General features: G+C 41.0%; 2 protein-coding genes across 4 annotated transcripts; both read left to right on the top strand.

The window, feature by feature from the left end:
- The first annotated feature begins 331 nt into the window (after nt 1-331).
- LOC149983548 (cytochrome b-c1 complex subunit 10-like) lies at nt 332-9,327 on the top strand. Its single transcript, XM_090235494.1, has 3 exons — nt 332-468; nt 1,126-1,266; nt 9,167-9,327. Exons 1-2 carry the CDS (start codon nt 410-412, stop codon nt 1,241-1,243), a joined length of 177 nt encoding a protein of 58 aa, XP_090091620.1. The 5' UTR covers nt 332-409; the 3' UTR covers nt 1,244-1,266; nt 9,167-9,327.
- A 453-nt stretch (nt 9,328-9,780) lies between these two features.
- On the top strand, nt 9,781-16,804 carry LOC110524293 (methyl-CpG-binding domain protein 3). Of its 3 annotated transcripts, none has more exons than XM_036978051.2 (7): nt 9,781-10,072; nt 12,991-13,150; nt 13,400-13,537; nt 13,679-13,769; nt 14,027-14,204; nt 14,442-14,585; nt 15,122-16,804. In XM_036978051.2, exons 1-6 carry the CDS (start codon nt 10,059-10,061, stop codon nt 14,578-14,580), a joined length of 720 nt encoding a protein of 239 aa, XP_036833946.1. In that variant the 5' UTR covers nt 9,781-10,058; the 3' UTR covers nt 14,581-14,585; nt 15,122-16,804. The 3 variants fall into 3 exon arrangements, with proteins under 3 accessions (XP_036833946.1, XP_021459489.1, XP_021459491.1); XM_021603814.3 differs by lacking the exon at nt 9,781-10,072 and adding an exon at nt 10,789-11,114; XM_021603816.3 differs by lacking the exon at nt 9,781-10,072 and adding an exon at nt 10,860-11,018.
- Nucleotides 16,805-16,852: the final 48 nt, after the last annotated feature.

Here is a 16,852-nt window from a genome sequence, read left to right as displayed (position 1 = left end):
TAAGATGGCCTTGATGCATAGACCAACAATATTCTGCATCCTTTTCTGCTCGGAGAACATTATTTTATCCTATTTGAAATAGTGATTTTCAGTTTAACAGCTTTTTAACAAACCGGCATTACAACGGACAGTCCTGAGGTGGTCCTGGGACTTTCTGGGGGGGTTCCACTAGTTACTACAGCCACAAAGTCAAATTGGCGTTATCGTAATAATTCATGATAACAAACGTTTGCTTTTTGATCTTAACTTAATGTTATTATCAGGTTTAGGTTTAAAATCAGATGTAAATATATATATATATATACATTTTAGTAATGGTCGGGGTTTATAACTTGTGTGGCTGTGGTAACTAGTGACGACCGTGTTTGAGGGGAAGGTCAGAATCTTCTTATAGCTCAATCAGTTCAGAATGGTGCAAGTGCTAAAGAAGTTGATTGGGGCTAAGTACATTGCCATCGCCAGGACGTGGTAAGTTGAAGTCTGTTTATAATTTTGTGAAAACGTATTTAGACTTGTATAAATTAATTCTGACAGGTCCAACGTGTTCTTCCACGACCCATCACTCAGTTAGCTCGCTAACAAGGCAGTGAGCTAGCAAGCTAACGTTAGCTACTGTTCTTTGCCTATCTGTGGTGTAAAATAGCTAGCTAGTTAATTTTGCTAAACATATCAGGCCTTTGTGTTAATTATGGCCTCATATTTACCAAATCCACCTTGTTGGAGTGTGTTTGCTTTACCCCTTATCCAAGTCTTTGGTTTGTGTTAGTGTTGCCAGTTGTTTACAACTTGAGCCATGAGTCCGTCTTATCTAGATGGCTTACCCTTAGGGCCCAATCTCCACTTCCTTCACCATGGAGTGGAGTTTAGTTAGCTAGCTTACCCTTGGCCTTGATGTGTGACCGTGTGAGACTGACCCCCTTTTTTCGATTTGATAGGAATTTAGATACATTGTTGTATTGATATGCCAACCAAAATAGCCTACACCACCTCAAGTGATCTCTAGGTTGAGTGGTCAAGGGGTTAAATATTGGGGGTGGGAGGGACTGAATAGGCAACTGTAGTGCAAACTCCTGTAGTAGATACTGGACTTCAAATATCTACCCCCCCATGTTATCATTTGTCCAGGGTTCCCACAATGGCTGGTTGGGGGTCGGTGGGCGGAGTTGCCCTTGTCTACTTTACAGACTGGAGGCTGATCCTGGACTGGGTGCCCTATATCAACGGCAAGTTCAAGGACGACTAGAGTCACCTCTATGGCTCAGATTGGTAAGTGAACATAAAGTAAGAAAATAATTCTGGGGTGTGTTTAATTGTGTGTTTATTTCCAAAGCAACTTAACAATCCTTTCAAGCCTGTAGTTATAGGCTATTGCTTGGCCAACACATGGCACTGTCCTTAACTAGAACTGCCATGTTCGTTGGCAATATTACAACAAAGTTACAACAAACAAAGAACACCGGTCCCCCTCCTCTCGGATATCACTGCACGCTTGATAGAACATCATTAATGTAGTGCACTTTTTTTATTTTTTATTATGGATGCGCGACGCTCCCCATCTCATTCGTCAAGTAAACAAAGGACAAATCAGTTTATTGGTTGCGTAGTCAAGTTATCAGATATTTTTTAAAGGTATTTTTATTCAACCTTCATTTTAACAGGGAAGACATTGAGACCTCGGTCTCTTTTACAAATGTTCCCTATACAACATTTAAAAAATATATATGTATACAGTTGAAGTCGGAAGTTTACATACACTTAGGTTGGCGTCAATTAAAACTCGCTTTTCAACCACTCCACAAATTTCTTGTTAATAAACTATAGTTTTGGAAAGTCGGTTAGGACATCTACTTTGTGCATGACACAATTAATTTTTCAAACAATTGTTGCCAGACAGATTATTTCACTTATAATTCACCGTATCACAATTCCAGTGGGTCAGAAGTGTACATACACTAAGTTGACTGTGCCTTTAAACAGCTTGGAAAATTCCAGAAAATTATGTCATGGTTTTAGAAGCTTCTGATAGGCTAATTGATATAATTTGGGTCAATTGGAGGTGTACCTGTGGATGTATTTCAAGGCCTACCTTCAAACTCAGTGCCTCTTTGCTTGACATCATGGGAAAATCAAAAGAAATCAGCCAAGACCCCAGAAAAAATGTGTAGACCTCCACGAGACTGGTTCATCCTTGGGAGCAATTTCCATACGTCTGAAGGTACCACGTTCATCTGTGTAAACAATAGTACGCAAGTATAAACACCATGGGACCACGCAACCATCATACTGCTCAGGAAGGAGACGCATTCTGTCTCCTAGAGATGCGAAAAGTGCAAATCAATCCCAGAACAACAGCAAAGGACCTTGTGAAGATGCTGGAGGAAACAGGTACAAAAGTATCTATATCCACAGTAAAAACGAGTCCTAAATCGACATAAGCTGACAGGCCGCTCAGCAAGGAAGAAGTCGCTGCTCCAAAACCGCCATAAAAAAGCCAGACTATGGTTTGAACTGCACATGGGGACAAATATCATACTTTTTGGAGAAATGTCCTTTGGTCTGATGAAACAAAAATAGAACTGTTTGGCCATAATGACCATCGTTATGTTTGGAGGACAAAGGGGGAGGCTTGCAAGCTGAAGAACACTATCCCAACTGTGAAGCACGGGGGTGGCAGCATCATGTTGTGGGGGTGCTTTGCTGAAGGAGGGACTGGTGCACTTCACAAAATAGATGGCATCATGAGGAAAGAAAATTATGTGGATATGTTGAAGCAACATCTCAAGACATCAGTCGGGAAGTTAAAGCCTGGTCACAAATGGGTCTTCCAAATGGACAATAACCCCAAGCATACTTCCAAAGTTGTGGCAAAATGGCATAAGGACGACAACAATCAAGGTATTGGAGTGGCCATCACAAGGCCCTGACCTCAATCCCATAGAAAATGTGTGGGCAGAACTGAAAAAGCTTGTGCGGCGAGCAAGGAGGCCTACAAACCTGACTCAGTTACACCAGCTCTGTCAGGAGGAATGGGCCAAAATTCACCCAATTTATTGTGGGAAGCTTGTGGAAGGCTACCTAAAACATTTGACCCAAATTAACAATTTAAAGGCAATGCTACCAAATGCTAATTGAGTGTAATTGAGTGTAACTTCTGACGGATTAGGAATGTGATGAAATAAATAACATCTGGAATCAATCATTCTCTACTATTATTCTGACATTTCACATTCTTAAAATAGTGGTTATCCTAACTGACCTAAGATAGGGAATTTTTTACTAGGATTAAATACCAGGAATTGTGAAAAACGTAGTTTAAATGTATTTGGCTAAGGTGTATGTAAACTTCCGACTTCAACTGTATACACACCTATCATTCCGTTTTTTGTGTGTTTTAAAAAAAATATTTTCTACATTGTACAATAATAGTGAAGACATCAAAACTTTGAAATAACTCACATAGAATCATGTAGTAACCATAAAATCTAAATATTTTATATTTGAGATTCTTCAAAGTAGCCAGCCACCCTTTGCCTTGATGACAGCTTTGCACACTCTTGGCATTCTCTCAACCAGCTTCATGAGGTAGTCCCCTGGAATGCATTTCAATTAACAGCTGTGCCTTGTTAATTTGTGGAATTTCTTTCCTTAATGCATTTGAGCCAAGCAGTTGGGTTGGTATACAGAAGATGGCCCTATTTGGTGAAAGACCAAGTTCATATTAGGTCAAGAACAGCTCAAATAAGCAAAGAGAAACGACAGTCCATCATTACTTTAAAACATGAAGGTCAGTCAATTTGGGAAAATGTCAAGGACTTTGAACGTTTCTTCAAGTGCAGTCGCAAAAACCATCAAGCACTATGATGAAACTGGTTCTCATGAGGAACACCACAGGAATGGAAGACCCAGTTACACCTCTGCTGCAGAGGATAAGTTCATTAGAGTTATCAGCCTTAGACATTGCAGCCAAAATAAATGCTTCACAGAGTTGACGTAACAGACACATCACAACATCAACTGTTCAGAGGAGAGTGCATGAATCAGGCCTTCATGGTCAAATTGCTGCAAAGAAACCACTACTAAAGGACACTAATAAGAAGTAGAGACTTGCGTGGGCCAAGAAACACGAGCAATGGACATTAGACCGGTGGAATTTTCTGTCCTTTGGTTTGATGAGACAAATTTGTGATTTTTGGTTCCAACCGCAGTGTCTTTGAGACGCAGAGTAGATGAACTGATGATCTCTACATGTGTGGTTCCCACTGTAAAGCATGCAGGAGGAGATGGTGTGGGGGTGCTTTGCTGGTGACACGGTCTGATTTATTTATTTTGAATTCAAGGCATACTAAATTAACCAACATGGCTACCACAGCAATATGCCATCCCTTCTGGTTTGTGCTTAGTGGGACTATCATTTGTTTTTCAACAGGACAATGACCAAACACAACTACAGGCTGTGTAAGGGCTATTTTACCAAGCAGGAGAGTGATGGAGTGCTGCATCAGATGACCTGGCCACAATCATACTACCGCAACCCAATTGAGATGGTTTGGGATGAGTTGGACCGCAGAGTGGAGGAAAATCAGCCATTAAGTACTCGGCATATGTGGGAACTCCTTCAAGACTGTTGGAAAAGCATTCCAGGTGAAGCTGGTTGAGAGAAGGTCGAGTGTACAAAGCTGTCATTAAGGCAAAGGGTGGCTGCTTTGAATAATGTTAAATACATTTTGATTCAGTTTTTTTTGGTTACTAGATGATTCCATATGTGTTATCCAAATGCATTCAATATGTACAGTGACTTCAGAAAGTATTCACACCCCTTGACTTTTTCCACATTTTGTTATTACAGCCTGAATTTAAAATTTAGTTAACTTTTTTTTTTTTTACTGGCCTCCGCACAATACCCCATACTGTCAAAGTGGATTCATGTTTTTAGACATTTTGACAAAATTAAAAGCTGAAATGTCTTAAGTCAGTAAGTATTCAACCCCTTTGTTATGGCAAGCCGGTGCATCCTGTTACCATTGATCATCCTTGAGCTGTTTCTACAACTTGATTTGAGTCAACGTGTGGTACATTTTAAATTGATTGGACATCATTTGGAAAGACACACACCTGTCTACAGTGCATTCGGAAAGTATTTAGACCCCTTGACATTTTCCACATTACAGGTCCCACAGTTGACCAGTACAGGAATTGTCCGTAGAGCTCCGAAACAGGATTGTGTCAAGTGACAGATCTGGGGAAGGGTACCAAAACATTTCTGCAGCATTGAAAGTCCCAAAGAACATAGTGGCCTCCATCAATCAACTGTATTTATAAAGCCCTTTTTACATCAGCCGATGTCGCAGTGCTATACAGAAACCCAGCCTAAAACCCCAAACAGCAAGCAATGCAGATGCACAGTGGCTAGAAAACAATCCCTAGAAAGGCAGGAACCTAGAAATAAATATAGAGAGGAACCAGGCTCTGGGGGGTGGCCAGTCTTCTTCTGGCTGTATATGGCCATTAAGGCCAGATTGTTCTTCAAGACATTCAAACTTTTATAGGTGACCAGCAGGGTTGTAGAGGGTGCATCTGGTCAGTACCTCAAGAGTAAATGTCATTTGGCTTTTTATAGCCGAGCATTCAGAGGTCAAGACAGCAGGTGCGGTAGAGAGTCGAAAACAGCAGGTCCGGGACAAGGTAGCACGTCCGGTGAACATATAGGGGTTCCATAGGCAGAACAGTTGAAACTAGAGCAGCAGCACGACAAGGTGTCCTGGGGACAGCCAGGAGTCCTCAGGCCAGGTAGTTGTGAGGCATGGGGCTCAGAGGGTGAGAGGGAAGAAGTTTGGAACCACCAAGACTCTTCCTAGAGCTGGCCGCCTGGGCCAAACTGAGCAATCGGGGGAGAAGGGCCTTGGTCAGGGAGGTAACCAAGAACCCGATGGTCACTCTGACAGAGCTCCAGAGTTCCTCTGTGGCGATGGGAGAAGATTCAGGAAAGACAACCATCTCTGCAGCACTCCACCAATCAGGGCTTTATGGTAGAGGGGCCAGATGGAAGCCACTCCTCTTTAAAAGCCACATGACAGCCCACTTGGAGTTTGGAAAAAAGGCACCTAAAGACTCTCAGACCATGAGAAAAAAAGATTCTCTGGTCTCATGAAACCAAGATTGAACTCTTTGGCCTGAATGCCAAGTGTCACATCTGGAGGAAACCTTGCAGAATCCCTACGGTGAAGCATGGTGGTGGCAGCATCATGCTGTGGGGATGTTTACCAGCGACAGGGACTTGGAGACTAGTCAGGATCGAGGGAAAGATGAATGGAGCAAAGTACAGAGAGAGCCCTGATGAAAACCTGCTCCAGCCAAGACAACGCAGGAGTGGCTTCGGGACAAGTCTTTGAATGTCCTTGAGTGGCCCAACCAGAGCCCGGACTTGAACCCGATCGAACATCTCTGGAGAGACCTGAAAATGGCTGTGCAGCGATGTTCCCCATTCAACCTTACAGAGCTTAAGAGGATCTGCAGAGAAGAATGGAAGAAACTCCCCAAATACAACTGTGCCAAGCTTGTAGTGTCATACCCAAGAATGCTCAAGGCTGTAATCGCTGCCAAAGGTGCTTCAACAAAGTACTGAGTAAAGGGTCTGAATACTTGTGATATTTCAGGTATTTTTTAGTTTTTTTATACATTTAGCAAAAAATAAAATAGTTTTAGCTTTGTCATTATGGGGTATTGTGTGTAGATTGTTTGGGGGGTGGGGGTTATTTAATCAATTTTAGATTAAGGCTGTAATGTAATTTTTTTAAGTCAAAGGGTCAGAATACTTTCCGAATGCAAAGTAAATCTACTTGAAAATCTATGGCAAGACCCGAAAATGGTTTACCTGCAATTGTAAACAACCAATTTGACAGAGCTTGAAGAATTTTGGAAACAACACTGGGCAAATGTTGTACAGTCCTAGTGTGGAAAATTCTTAGAGACTTACCCTGAAAAGTCACAGTTGTAATCACTGCCAAATAATATTTCTACAAAGTATTGACTCACGGGTGTCGTTTTCTAAAAATATGTTTTCACTTTGTCATTATAGGGTATTGTGTGTAAATGGGTGAGGGGGGAAATATATCATTCATCCATAAAAATATTTAATCCATTTTGAATTCAGGTTGCAACACAACAAAATGTGGAATATACAGTGCCTTGCGAAAGTATTCGGCCCCCTTGAACTTTGCGACCTTTTGCCACATTTCAGGCTTCAAACATAAAGATATAAAACTGTATTTTTTGTGAAGAATCAACAACAAGTGGGGCACAATCATGAAGTGGAACGACATTTATTGGATATTTCAAACTTTTTTAACAAATCAAAAACTGAAAAATTGGGCGTGCAAAATTATTCAGCCCCCTTAAGTTAATACTTTGTAGCGCCACCTTTTGCTGCGATTACAGCTGTAAGTCGCTTGGGGTATGTCTCTATCAGTTTTGCACATTGAGAGACTGAAATTTTTTCCCATTCCTCCTTGCAAAACAGCTCGAGCTCAGTGAGGTTGGATGGAGAGCATTTGTGAGCAGTTTTCAGTTCTTTCCACAGATTCTCGATTGGATTCAAGTCTGGACTTTGACTTGGCCATTCTAACACCTGGATATGTTTATTTTTGAACCATTCCATTGTAGATTTTGCTTTATGTTTTGGATCATTGTCTTGTTGGAAGACAAATCTCCGTCCCAGTCTCAGGTCTTTTGCAGACTCCATCAGGTTTTCTTCCAGAATGGTCCTGTATTTGGCTCCATCCATCTTCCCATCAATTTTAACCATCATCCCTGTCCCTGCTGAAGAAAAGCAGGCCCAAACCATGATGCTGCCACCACCATGTTTGACAGTGGGGATGGTGTGTTCAGCTGTGTTGCTTTTACGCCAAACATAACGTTTTGCATTGTTGCCAAAAAGTTCAATTTTGGTTTCATCTGACCAGAGCACCTTCTTCCACATGTTTGGTGTGTCTCCCAGGTGGCTTGTGGCAAACTTTAAACGACACTTTTTATGGATATCTTTAAGAAATGGCTTTCTTCTTGCCACTCTTCCATAAAGGCCAGATTTGTGCAATACACGACTGATTGTTGTCCTATGGACAGAGTCTCCCACCTCAGCTGTAGATCTCTGCAGTTCATCCAGAGTGATCATGGGCCTCTTGGCTGCATCTCTGATCAGTCTTCTCCTTGTATGAGCTGAAAGTTTAGAGGGACGGCCAGGTCTTGGTAGATTTGCAGTGGTCTGATACTCCTTCCATTTCAATATTATCGCTTGCACAGTGCTCCTTGGGATGTTTAAAGCTTGGGAAATCTTTGTGTATCCAAATCCGGCTTTAAACTTCTTCACAACAGTATCTCGGACCTGCCTGGTGTGTTCCTTGTTCTTCATGATGCTCTCTGCGCTTTTAACGGACCTCTGACACTATCACAGTGCAGGTGCATTTATACGGAGACTTGATTACACACAGGTGGATTGTATTTATCGTCATTAGTCATTTAGGTCAACATTGGATCATTCAGAGATCCTCACTGAACTTCTGGAGAGAGTTTGCTGCACTGAAAGTAAAGGGGCTGAATAATTTTGCACGCCCAATTTTTCAGTTTTTGATTTGTTAAAAAAGTTTGAAATATCCAATAAATGTCGTTCCACTTCATGATTGTGTCCCACTTGTTGTTGATTCTTCACAAAAAAATACAATTTTATATCTTTATGTTTGAAGCCTGAAATGTGGCAAAAGGTCGCAAAGTTCAAGGGGGCCGAATACTTTCGCAAGGCACTGTAACAATGGGTAGGCTCACTTGCTGAATGCACTTTATATACACCGGATGGATTTACACAAGATGTACTAGGAATGGTATGTACAGCGGTATATAAATAAATATACGTTGTGTGTATATAAAGTGTAACTAAAGTACAGAAGTATAAATATTAGAATGAGCTGTTTGTAATAGTATTGAAATACACAGTATAAAACCCCAGTAACAAGGCCCATGTGGCAACAGTAGCGCAGTTTCTGCTGTGGATTCCAACTTTAAAAACAATTTACAATTTTCATTCGTCCCCTAAGGATATGCTAGCGAATGAATTAATAAAGAATTATATTTGTGTAATATTACTGCTAATGACTGGAGTGTTTGTGTCTATCTGCAGGACTATGACTTGGAGATGGGCATGGGTGGAGTGCTTGCTCTTTCTGCGTTGGCTAAAGTGGAATGACGCGACACAGAGCTTGTAGGGGTTTGCACAAAAGGATGTCATGTTAGCTTGAATGCTGTTTTGTTATTTAATGTCAATAAATGTCATTTAATTACTGTCTTTGTCATTATTCTACACAATGCAGCGTTTGGGTGGCAAACTCGTTGATACGATTGTGTGAAAGTTATTTTGAGAAGTTCCCAAAAATATTTATTAATGCGTGAAGTATTTTACCAATAAATTCAATTGGTTTAAAAATGCTTGTAAATATGTTTTATTTCGTTTAACATTCCTGGAGTGAAGTTAACGTTCACACCGCATCAAATAAGAGAAGGCAGCATATCCTCCAAGTAAGGACATGCTGCAACCATTTGAATGGAATTGCAAATAATTGGTTAGTCAGTCACTGAGAGAAACTGGTTATTTGTCAAATATTGTCTGTAAAAATGTATTTGACACTCGATACTTTGTCCAACTGAAATACAAAGTGGTATTAGCAACCACTGTTACAGTTTAATGACTCGTTTTACGCTTCCTTGCTAAATAGTACACATGTGGGCTGCTCTGAAGATTCAGAAAGATGGTTACATGTCACATTCCAGTTACTATCATAAAGGATACATTGTCTTGTGTTTCTTGTTGGATACATTGACTATTTGAAACACACAGGGCAACTTTGTTTCAAACCCCCATTGATATCCATTATTAACAATCAGGTTTAATCTGGGGGCGATTCTGTTTTTGCGCGGATGTCTTTCATTTCTCTCGTTGAAGGGGGAGGGGAGTGAAAGGAGGGGAGAAGGGATTTAACACAGACCGAAAGGGAGAAACCTTGATATTATGCGAGATGGACAAAAACGAGTAAGTACCCTACACAAAGTAATACCCATCTATATTTCTTATATTGCTATCTTTGACATTAAATGTGTTGTTTTAGGAATGCATTGTTGCAAAATACTATTTTGTCATCGATGAAAGGTTCTCGTGTGGGAGGCGTTTCGGTGGTCTCGAGTGTATCCGCAAACCATTGAACTGTAGGTAGTGTTCAGGGATTCCAAATTTAGTTACACACTTATTGGTGTTGCAGTTGTAACTTTTCTTAATAGCAATCCATTTTTTTTCTAAATATGACGAGTAATTCGTTTGGTAAGGAATTCGTGAGATGACTAATTACTACTCTAGCTCTAAATAGATAATTGTTTTATACCGAATATTTCAAAGTATTGTAATTCATGTAGCCATCTCAACCTATGAAGCTCCTGCCTACTTTGTCCATTCATTAAAAAAGCATTATGTAAACGACTGAATGACAAGTGAGTTTTGTCGTGGTCAAAATGACTCGAATTTTACCTATGTGAAACTTTGCCTGAATAATCTCCTTTGTTGATGTTGTGAAATCATATTGGAAATCTATCCATATTTTGGGGATAGGCTATATTATAATGCTCTATTATAATGCTCTACTTTTGGAGCGTTCGCGTAGGCTACCGCGCTCGTCAAATCAATGATTTATCGGTTCAGGATTCAATAATGCAATGTTGGCGACGGTCCAATGTATTGCGGATGTAGCCCTCATTGCCCTCTCGAGGCAGGCAGTGATATGGCTAAAGGTTACGGCGGAGTGATATGCTGTAGTCTTCTACAAAGAGCTGCGATAAATCGGGAGGGAGATCCCATGAATAGTGTTTGAGCCCTATGTCACTAATGGACGGAGTCATTGTATAAAACACGAAATGTAACCCCAAATATAAACACGCTAGCAAAGAGAATCACTGAACACTTCACAGGAGAACATGGAGAAGAAAAGGTGGGCATGCTTGGCTCTCCCCAAGGGCTGGCAGATCGAAGAAGTGACCAGAAAGTCGGGTTTGTCTGCGGGAAAAAGAGATGTCTATTATTTTAGGTAACGTTACTGAGAAAGAGGAGGGTGTTCTCATGCAAATGTAGTCTACGGGCGGTATTACAAGGGGGTTGGGGCTCTGGGTTTACTTGGAGGGGGGTGACCTGGAGACAGAAATTCGGGGAGGGGAGTAGCCGATATTACTGTTCTATTTGTGGCATCAGGGTAACTAGGCCACCTCTCATAGCGTAGTTCTACATAATTGTTGGATAAGGATCTCGGTAACTAATGTTTAGCCTATGTAGGCCTAAGAACCTGTCAACCTAGTGTTAGGTTATGTGAATGATTGCATCACAAATAGCCTAGCCTGATTTAAAGTCCTTACAATAGCTTTATCATTTTTATTTGACCAGAGGAACTAACTATTAAATAGTCGACTGGCCGATTGTTTAATAGCCACAGAGGAAAAAACATGAAACCACAAGTTATTTTTTAGGTTAGGTGAGGAGGAGCTGGGGAGGCGGGTCGATTGTATAGTTTGTGGTAGGCTACTTTATACCGCATTTTGATTCTGTGGTGTGATGCACGCACCTTATTTTCAAGTGAATTGTCTCAATTTATGATATGGAAAGCAAGTGCAAGATTTTTTGCATTAATTATCAGCAAGCACGGATGTTTCCATAGTTTGGTCAACAGTTTTAAATGTTTTAGAAAATCGTAATGCATCAAAAATAAACAGTGCGTCAATAGGCTACGTATTTGAGATATAAATTGTTATTATAGCAGAATATGCATTTCTATTGCTGATTTATCAACGCCTTTGTCCACGGATTAAGATCTAGATGAAATACCTGCTGACAACTAACTAACTAACTAACTAGGCAGTAGAAGGCGACCGGTCTACACAATTAATGTGAAACAATGTTTCCAATCAAACGTTCGAAATGTTGCAACATTTATCGCTCTCGATTGCCCAGTTACATTGTATCCCAATAGTTTATAGGTCATTTATCTGAAACTATTATACATTTAATAGCGAATTGGTCATACATTTGGGAATATACATTAACATGTATCCTATTGCTTAAATAGTTTATTATACAATTACACATAAAATTGGTCAATTGTTTTGTTAAATAAATGCTCATGCAGACTCACTGTTTCCATATGAATAATCTGTGAATAGTAAATCCTTGGCTGTCTTGGTTCTTGCATGATATCTTGTTTTACATCTACTCTTCATGTCTCCAGTTTGTTTTTGTTCAGCTTAAAACTTGTTTGTTGCAGAGTCTGTCTGTTTGCAGCTTTCCTGATCTACAGGTAACTGCCAAAATAAAGGAAACCGGAACATAAATTGTCTTCATAGGGCCACCATGATCCAGAACCACTTCAATGCACTATGGAATATATTCTATGTGCCTGGACCTCTATTGGAGCGACGCGATACCATTCTTCCACAATAAATAGCACATTTGGTGTTTTGTTGACGATCGTGGAAAATGCTGTCTCGGGCGTTGCTCTAGAATCTCCCATAAGTGTTCAATTGGGTTCAGTTCTGGTGACTGAGACTGCCATGGCATATGGCTTAAATCGTTTTTATGCTCATCAAACCATTGATTGACCACTCGTGCCCCGTGGATGGGCACTGTCATCCTATGGGGGCATATCCATGGTAGCCAAAATAATGGCCTGTCCAACCATTTTATACATGACCCTAAGCATTATGGGATGTTAATTGCTTAATTAACTCAGGAACCACACCTGTGTGGAAGCACTCGCTTTCAATATACTTTGTATCCCTCATTTACTCAAGTATTTCCATTATTTTGTCAGTTACCTGTATCCATCTCTCTACTTTTCCCCTCTTGCTATCCCCTGGTCAGTTGTCCATATCCTCACACTGTGTTCTGTTGTGTCCCCCCCACACACACACACCTAGTCCAACCGGGAAGAAGTTTCGGAGCAAGCCTCAGCTGGCTCGTTACCTTGGCAACCAGATGGACCTCAGCTCCTTCGACTTCCGCACAGGGAAGATGCTCATGAGTAAACTGAACAAGAACAGGCAGAGACTGCGCTATGACAACAACAATCAGACCAAGGTGAGAGGGTTGTCTTCTGAAGTAATATTTCTAGACACTTTGGACAAACTTCTCAATGACTGCACCCTTATTCGCTGTCACCCAGCCGTTAGAGGAAAAAAGAAGGCAGAATAACGTGTTTCAAGACTTTTCTCCCAGGTGCTAAGGATAACCCACATGTTTAATATTATCTAGTATTTCAGGAACAGCACTGTGGCAATATCGTGTTGGTTGTCACTGTTGGCTAATGTTTCTTTGTGTGTCTTCAAGGGCAAGCCAGACCTGAACACATCACTCCCCGTCAGACAGACTGCTTCCATCTTTAAGCAACCTGTCACCAAGGTTACCAACCACCCCAGCAACAAAGTCAAGACAGATCCACAGAAAGCCGTCGACCAGCCGAGACAGGTAAACAGCCATTAGCCTGTCTGCTGTTTAATGTAACCTACAGTTACATTGAGTTATATGCTTTTATTCCTGAAGATAATTTTGACTAATGAGACCAAATCTAAATCCATTTGTATTTTTATTTTATTTTTAAATTTACAGCTTTTCTGGGAGAAGAAGCTTGGTGGTCTCGATGCCTTTGACATCGCAGAGGAGCTAGTGAAGACAATGGACCTGCCTAAAGGTCTTCAAGGTAAGAGTCCTGAGTGGCTATGCTCTACCAACTGGAGACCTGTGTAGCTCAGTTGGTAGAGCAAAGCGCTTGCAATCCCAGGGTTGTGGGTTTGATTCCCACAGGGGACCAGTACGGGGAAAATGTATGCACTTAAGTCGGATAAGAGTGTCTGCTGAATGAAATGTAAGAGAGTGGGCCAAGTATGATCCCCATTTCCTGTTATTTTTTTAATGACTTCTCGCTACTGGGATTGTGAACACCTGTCTGTCCTACAGGAGTTGGACCTGGATGTACAGACAAGACTCTACTGTCAGCGATAGCCAGCGCCCTGCACACTAGTGCAGCCCCCATCACCGGTCAGCTGTCTGCAGCCGTGGAGAAGAACCCAGGGGTGTGGCTCAACACATCGCAGCCCCTGTGCAAGGCCTTCATTGTCACTGACGAGGACATCAGGTAGGCTACACACAGGACTGTACACTCTATCCATGGAGTCCTATCAGTGCCGAAAGTAATGGCATCTGTGAATTTATGAAGTCATTTAATAAATGTATAAATTGAATAACTGAATACATTAATGGAATTGTATTTGAACATTATGACACAATGCTGATTTTTCACTTGCTATTTTCATCTCAGTCCATATCTCTAAATGTTTTGGTGTGTTGTGTTATCTGCTCATGGTGAGTGCAGGAAGCAGGAGGAGCTGGTGTACAGTGTGAGGAAGAAGCTGGAGGAGGCTCTAATGGCGGACATGTTGGCTCATGTGGAGGAAGCAGCCAGCGAGGGCGACTCACTCGAGGAAGACAATGACGACATGGAGACTGTATAGCAGAGGTAGGCTACTGTTCAAAGGTGTCAGTATTGGTGGAAGAGATGGAGACCCGTACACTGTCAAAAGAGGAATAAATCCAAAACAGAGGCTTCAATATAGATGTTTGACACTGATGTCTTGATGCCGAAACGTTTTAAATTCCGCACTTTTCTGCACAATGAAAAATCATGATGCCCAATAAAACCTCTATTTGTGTATTTAAGCCTCAGTTTTGATTGTATTCCTCTTATTTTATTTTACTGTGTGTGTGTCTATCGCTTCCAGTATTCTCATTTTGATACCTACTCACCTGGAACAGACATTATTTGGTTTAAAGGACCTTTAAGGTTAGCTGACGGCCTCCTTTTGTTGAAAATACATTGTGAGGGTTGTTCAGGCTTGTACAAAATTGATGGTTTCCCACAGTTTCTCAATAGATGTCAGTATTTTAATTTAAGAGCTGCAAAGCATGCCACCCAAGGGATGACACGTTTCTAATATAATTTACTGTCTATTTGTTTTGCCGTTTCAACAAATCTCTTCCTCTCCTCTCTTACAGGGTGATGGGGAGAGTAGTTTGGATGGGTCTTTCAACACCTTATCACAGGACCATGAAACCTGTACCAATCCAACCAAAAGAACTGCCCATGTTCCACCTACTACCCCTCTGAAGCTTTACCTACCCACTGCCCACCTCGCCCGCTGGTTGGGCTCTTCTGGCTCCAGTGCTAAGAAAGGACTTGGACCAAGCCATTCTGAATCAAATAATTGAGCTAATAATCTTTCATTTGAAAAAGAGATCATCCAATAACTTTTTGACAGTGCAGAGTGAGAGGAGAGCGATTTACATACAGTATGACAAATTCAGTGTTCAATGATGTAGTTTTATTTTTTACAAGACATTGTATGGATTTTCTGAATGTGAGATGTATGTTGTGACAATCATATCAACCCCCCCCCCCCACACACACACACACACACACAAAACAAACAAAAAACTACTTTTTAAATGTATTTGGAGATTTTCAATTAGTAGCGAATGCTGTTTTTCTTTCTGGGTTTCTAATGCACTCCATGGGGCTCGATGGACCATAGTGTAGGGGTACTTTGGTTCAGTTTACAGGGCTATGGGAGAGAGGCTTTGATGAGAGGGAACAATATATTTGCCCAAATGATGCACTCTAAAGCATGAGTTATAGTCACAGGACAGAGAATTAGTGAAAAATGATTGAATGGTGTTCTCAAGGAAGTATTCTTGTCATTGTAATGTAGTCCATTCAAACCCCTTACCAAGTATTGACCAAAGATGGTTCCTGTGATTTTTTTTTTTGGAAAGTCTTGCAGTATTCTACTGTAGTTATTTTGTTATAGCATCATATCCAGCTTTTCAATAGCTAGTGGTGTTTCCACATGACACCGAGTTATGAGTGAAGTCATACTGTACATGGTTAAAATGGGTAGTAGAAGTGACTTGGACCCTTCTCTCCTGCATTGTGTGGATTTTATTCATTTTAACACTCATTGCTCACTGAAGTTGTTGGTTTAACGTTGCTGTTTCTAGCCAATGCATGTTTGTCCCCATGGCCATGCTTTTTAAAATGTTTCCAGTTATGGGTCAAAGCCATCACAACACTTGCTGCCTCCATTATCTTGTGCACTGGGTGCCAGACAGAGTAAACTAAGCCGATTTTGTTTGACTAAAGATTAAGGGCTGGACTCAATCTGTATCGTGGAAGATCGGCGTTAAATTTAAAGGCCATTTTTTGACATTCCGTTGACATATGCAGCGTTTGATGTGAATGCAGTCTTTGAAATGCCTTTTTGGGGTGGCAGGTAGCCTAGTGGTTAGAGCGTTGGGCCAGTAACAGAAAGGTTGCTGGATCGAATCCCCGAGCTGACATGGTAAAAATCTGTCGTTCTGCCCCTGGAGGGGGCCCACCTACCCCCAGTCGGCCTTCATTGTAAATTAAGAGTTTGTTATTAACTGACTTGCCTAGTTAAATAAAGATTCGATTTGTTTAAAATTTGTAAGAAAAAAAAATTGAGTTATAGTGTGGATTTTCCACGATGTAGATTAAATCCAGCCCAAAGATTCTGTGTTGAGAAAAATAATTGCGCTTTGTACATATACCCACATTTCTCAAAGTTTGTATGTTTCAATTGTCAAGCTCAATGAGATCCCTATCCAACATCAGCAGGCTGAACTGAATTTTTTGTTACTGAGTAAAATGTATCAACAGAATACAGAATACGGTTTCATTTTTCCATGGTCAGTTTTTGTCTCTATTTT

The sequence above is a fragment of the Oncorhynchus mykiss genome, chromosome 5, assembly GCF_057628025.1.
Source record: "Oncorhynchus mykiss isolate SJ-2025 chromosome 5, ASM5762802v1, whole genome shotgun sequence".
NCBI lineage: Eukaryota > Metazoa > Chordata > Actinopteri > Salmoniformes > Salmonidae > Oncorhynchus > Oncorhynchus mykiss.
Note: the sequence above shows the minus strand (reverse complement) of the source record. Positions and strands in the feature narration are given on the sequence as shown.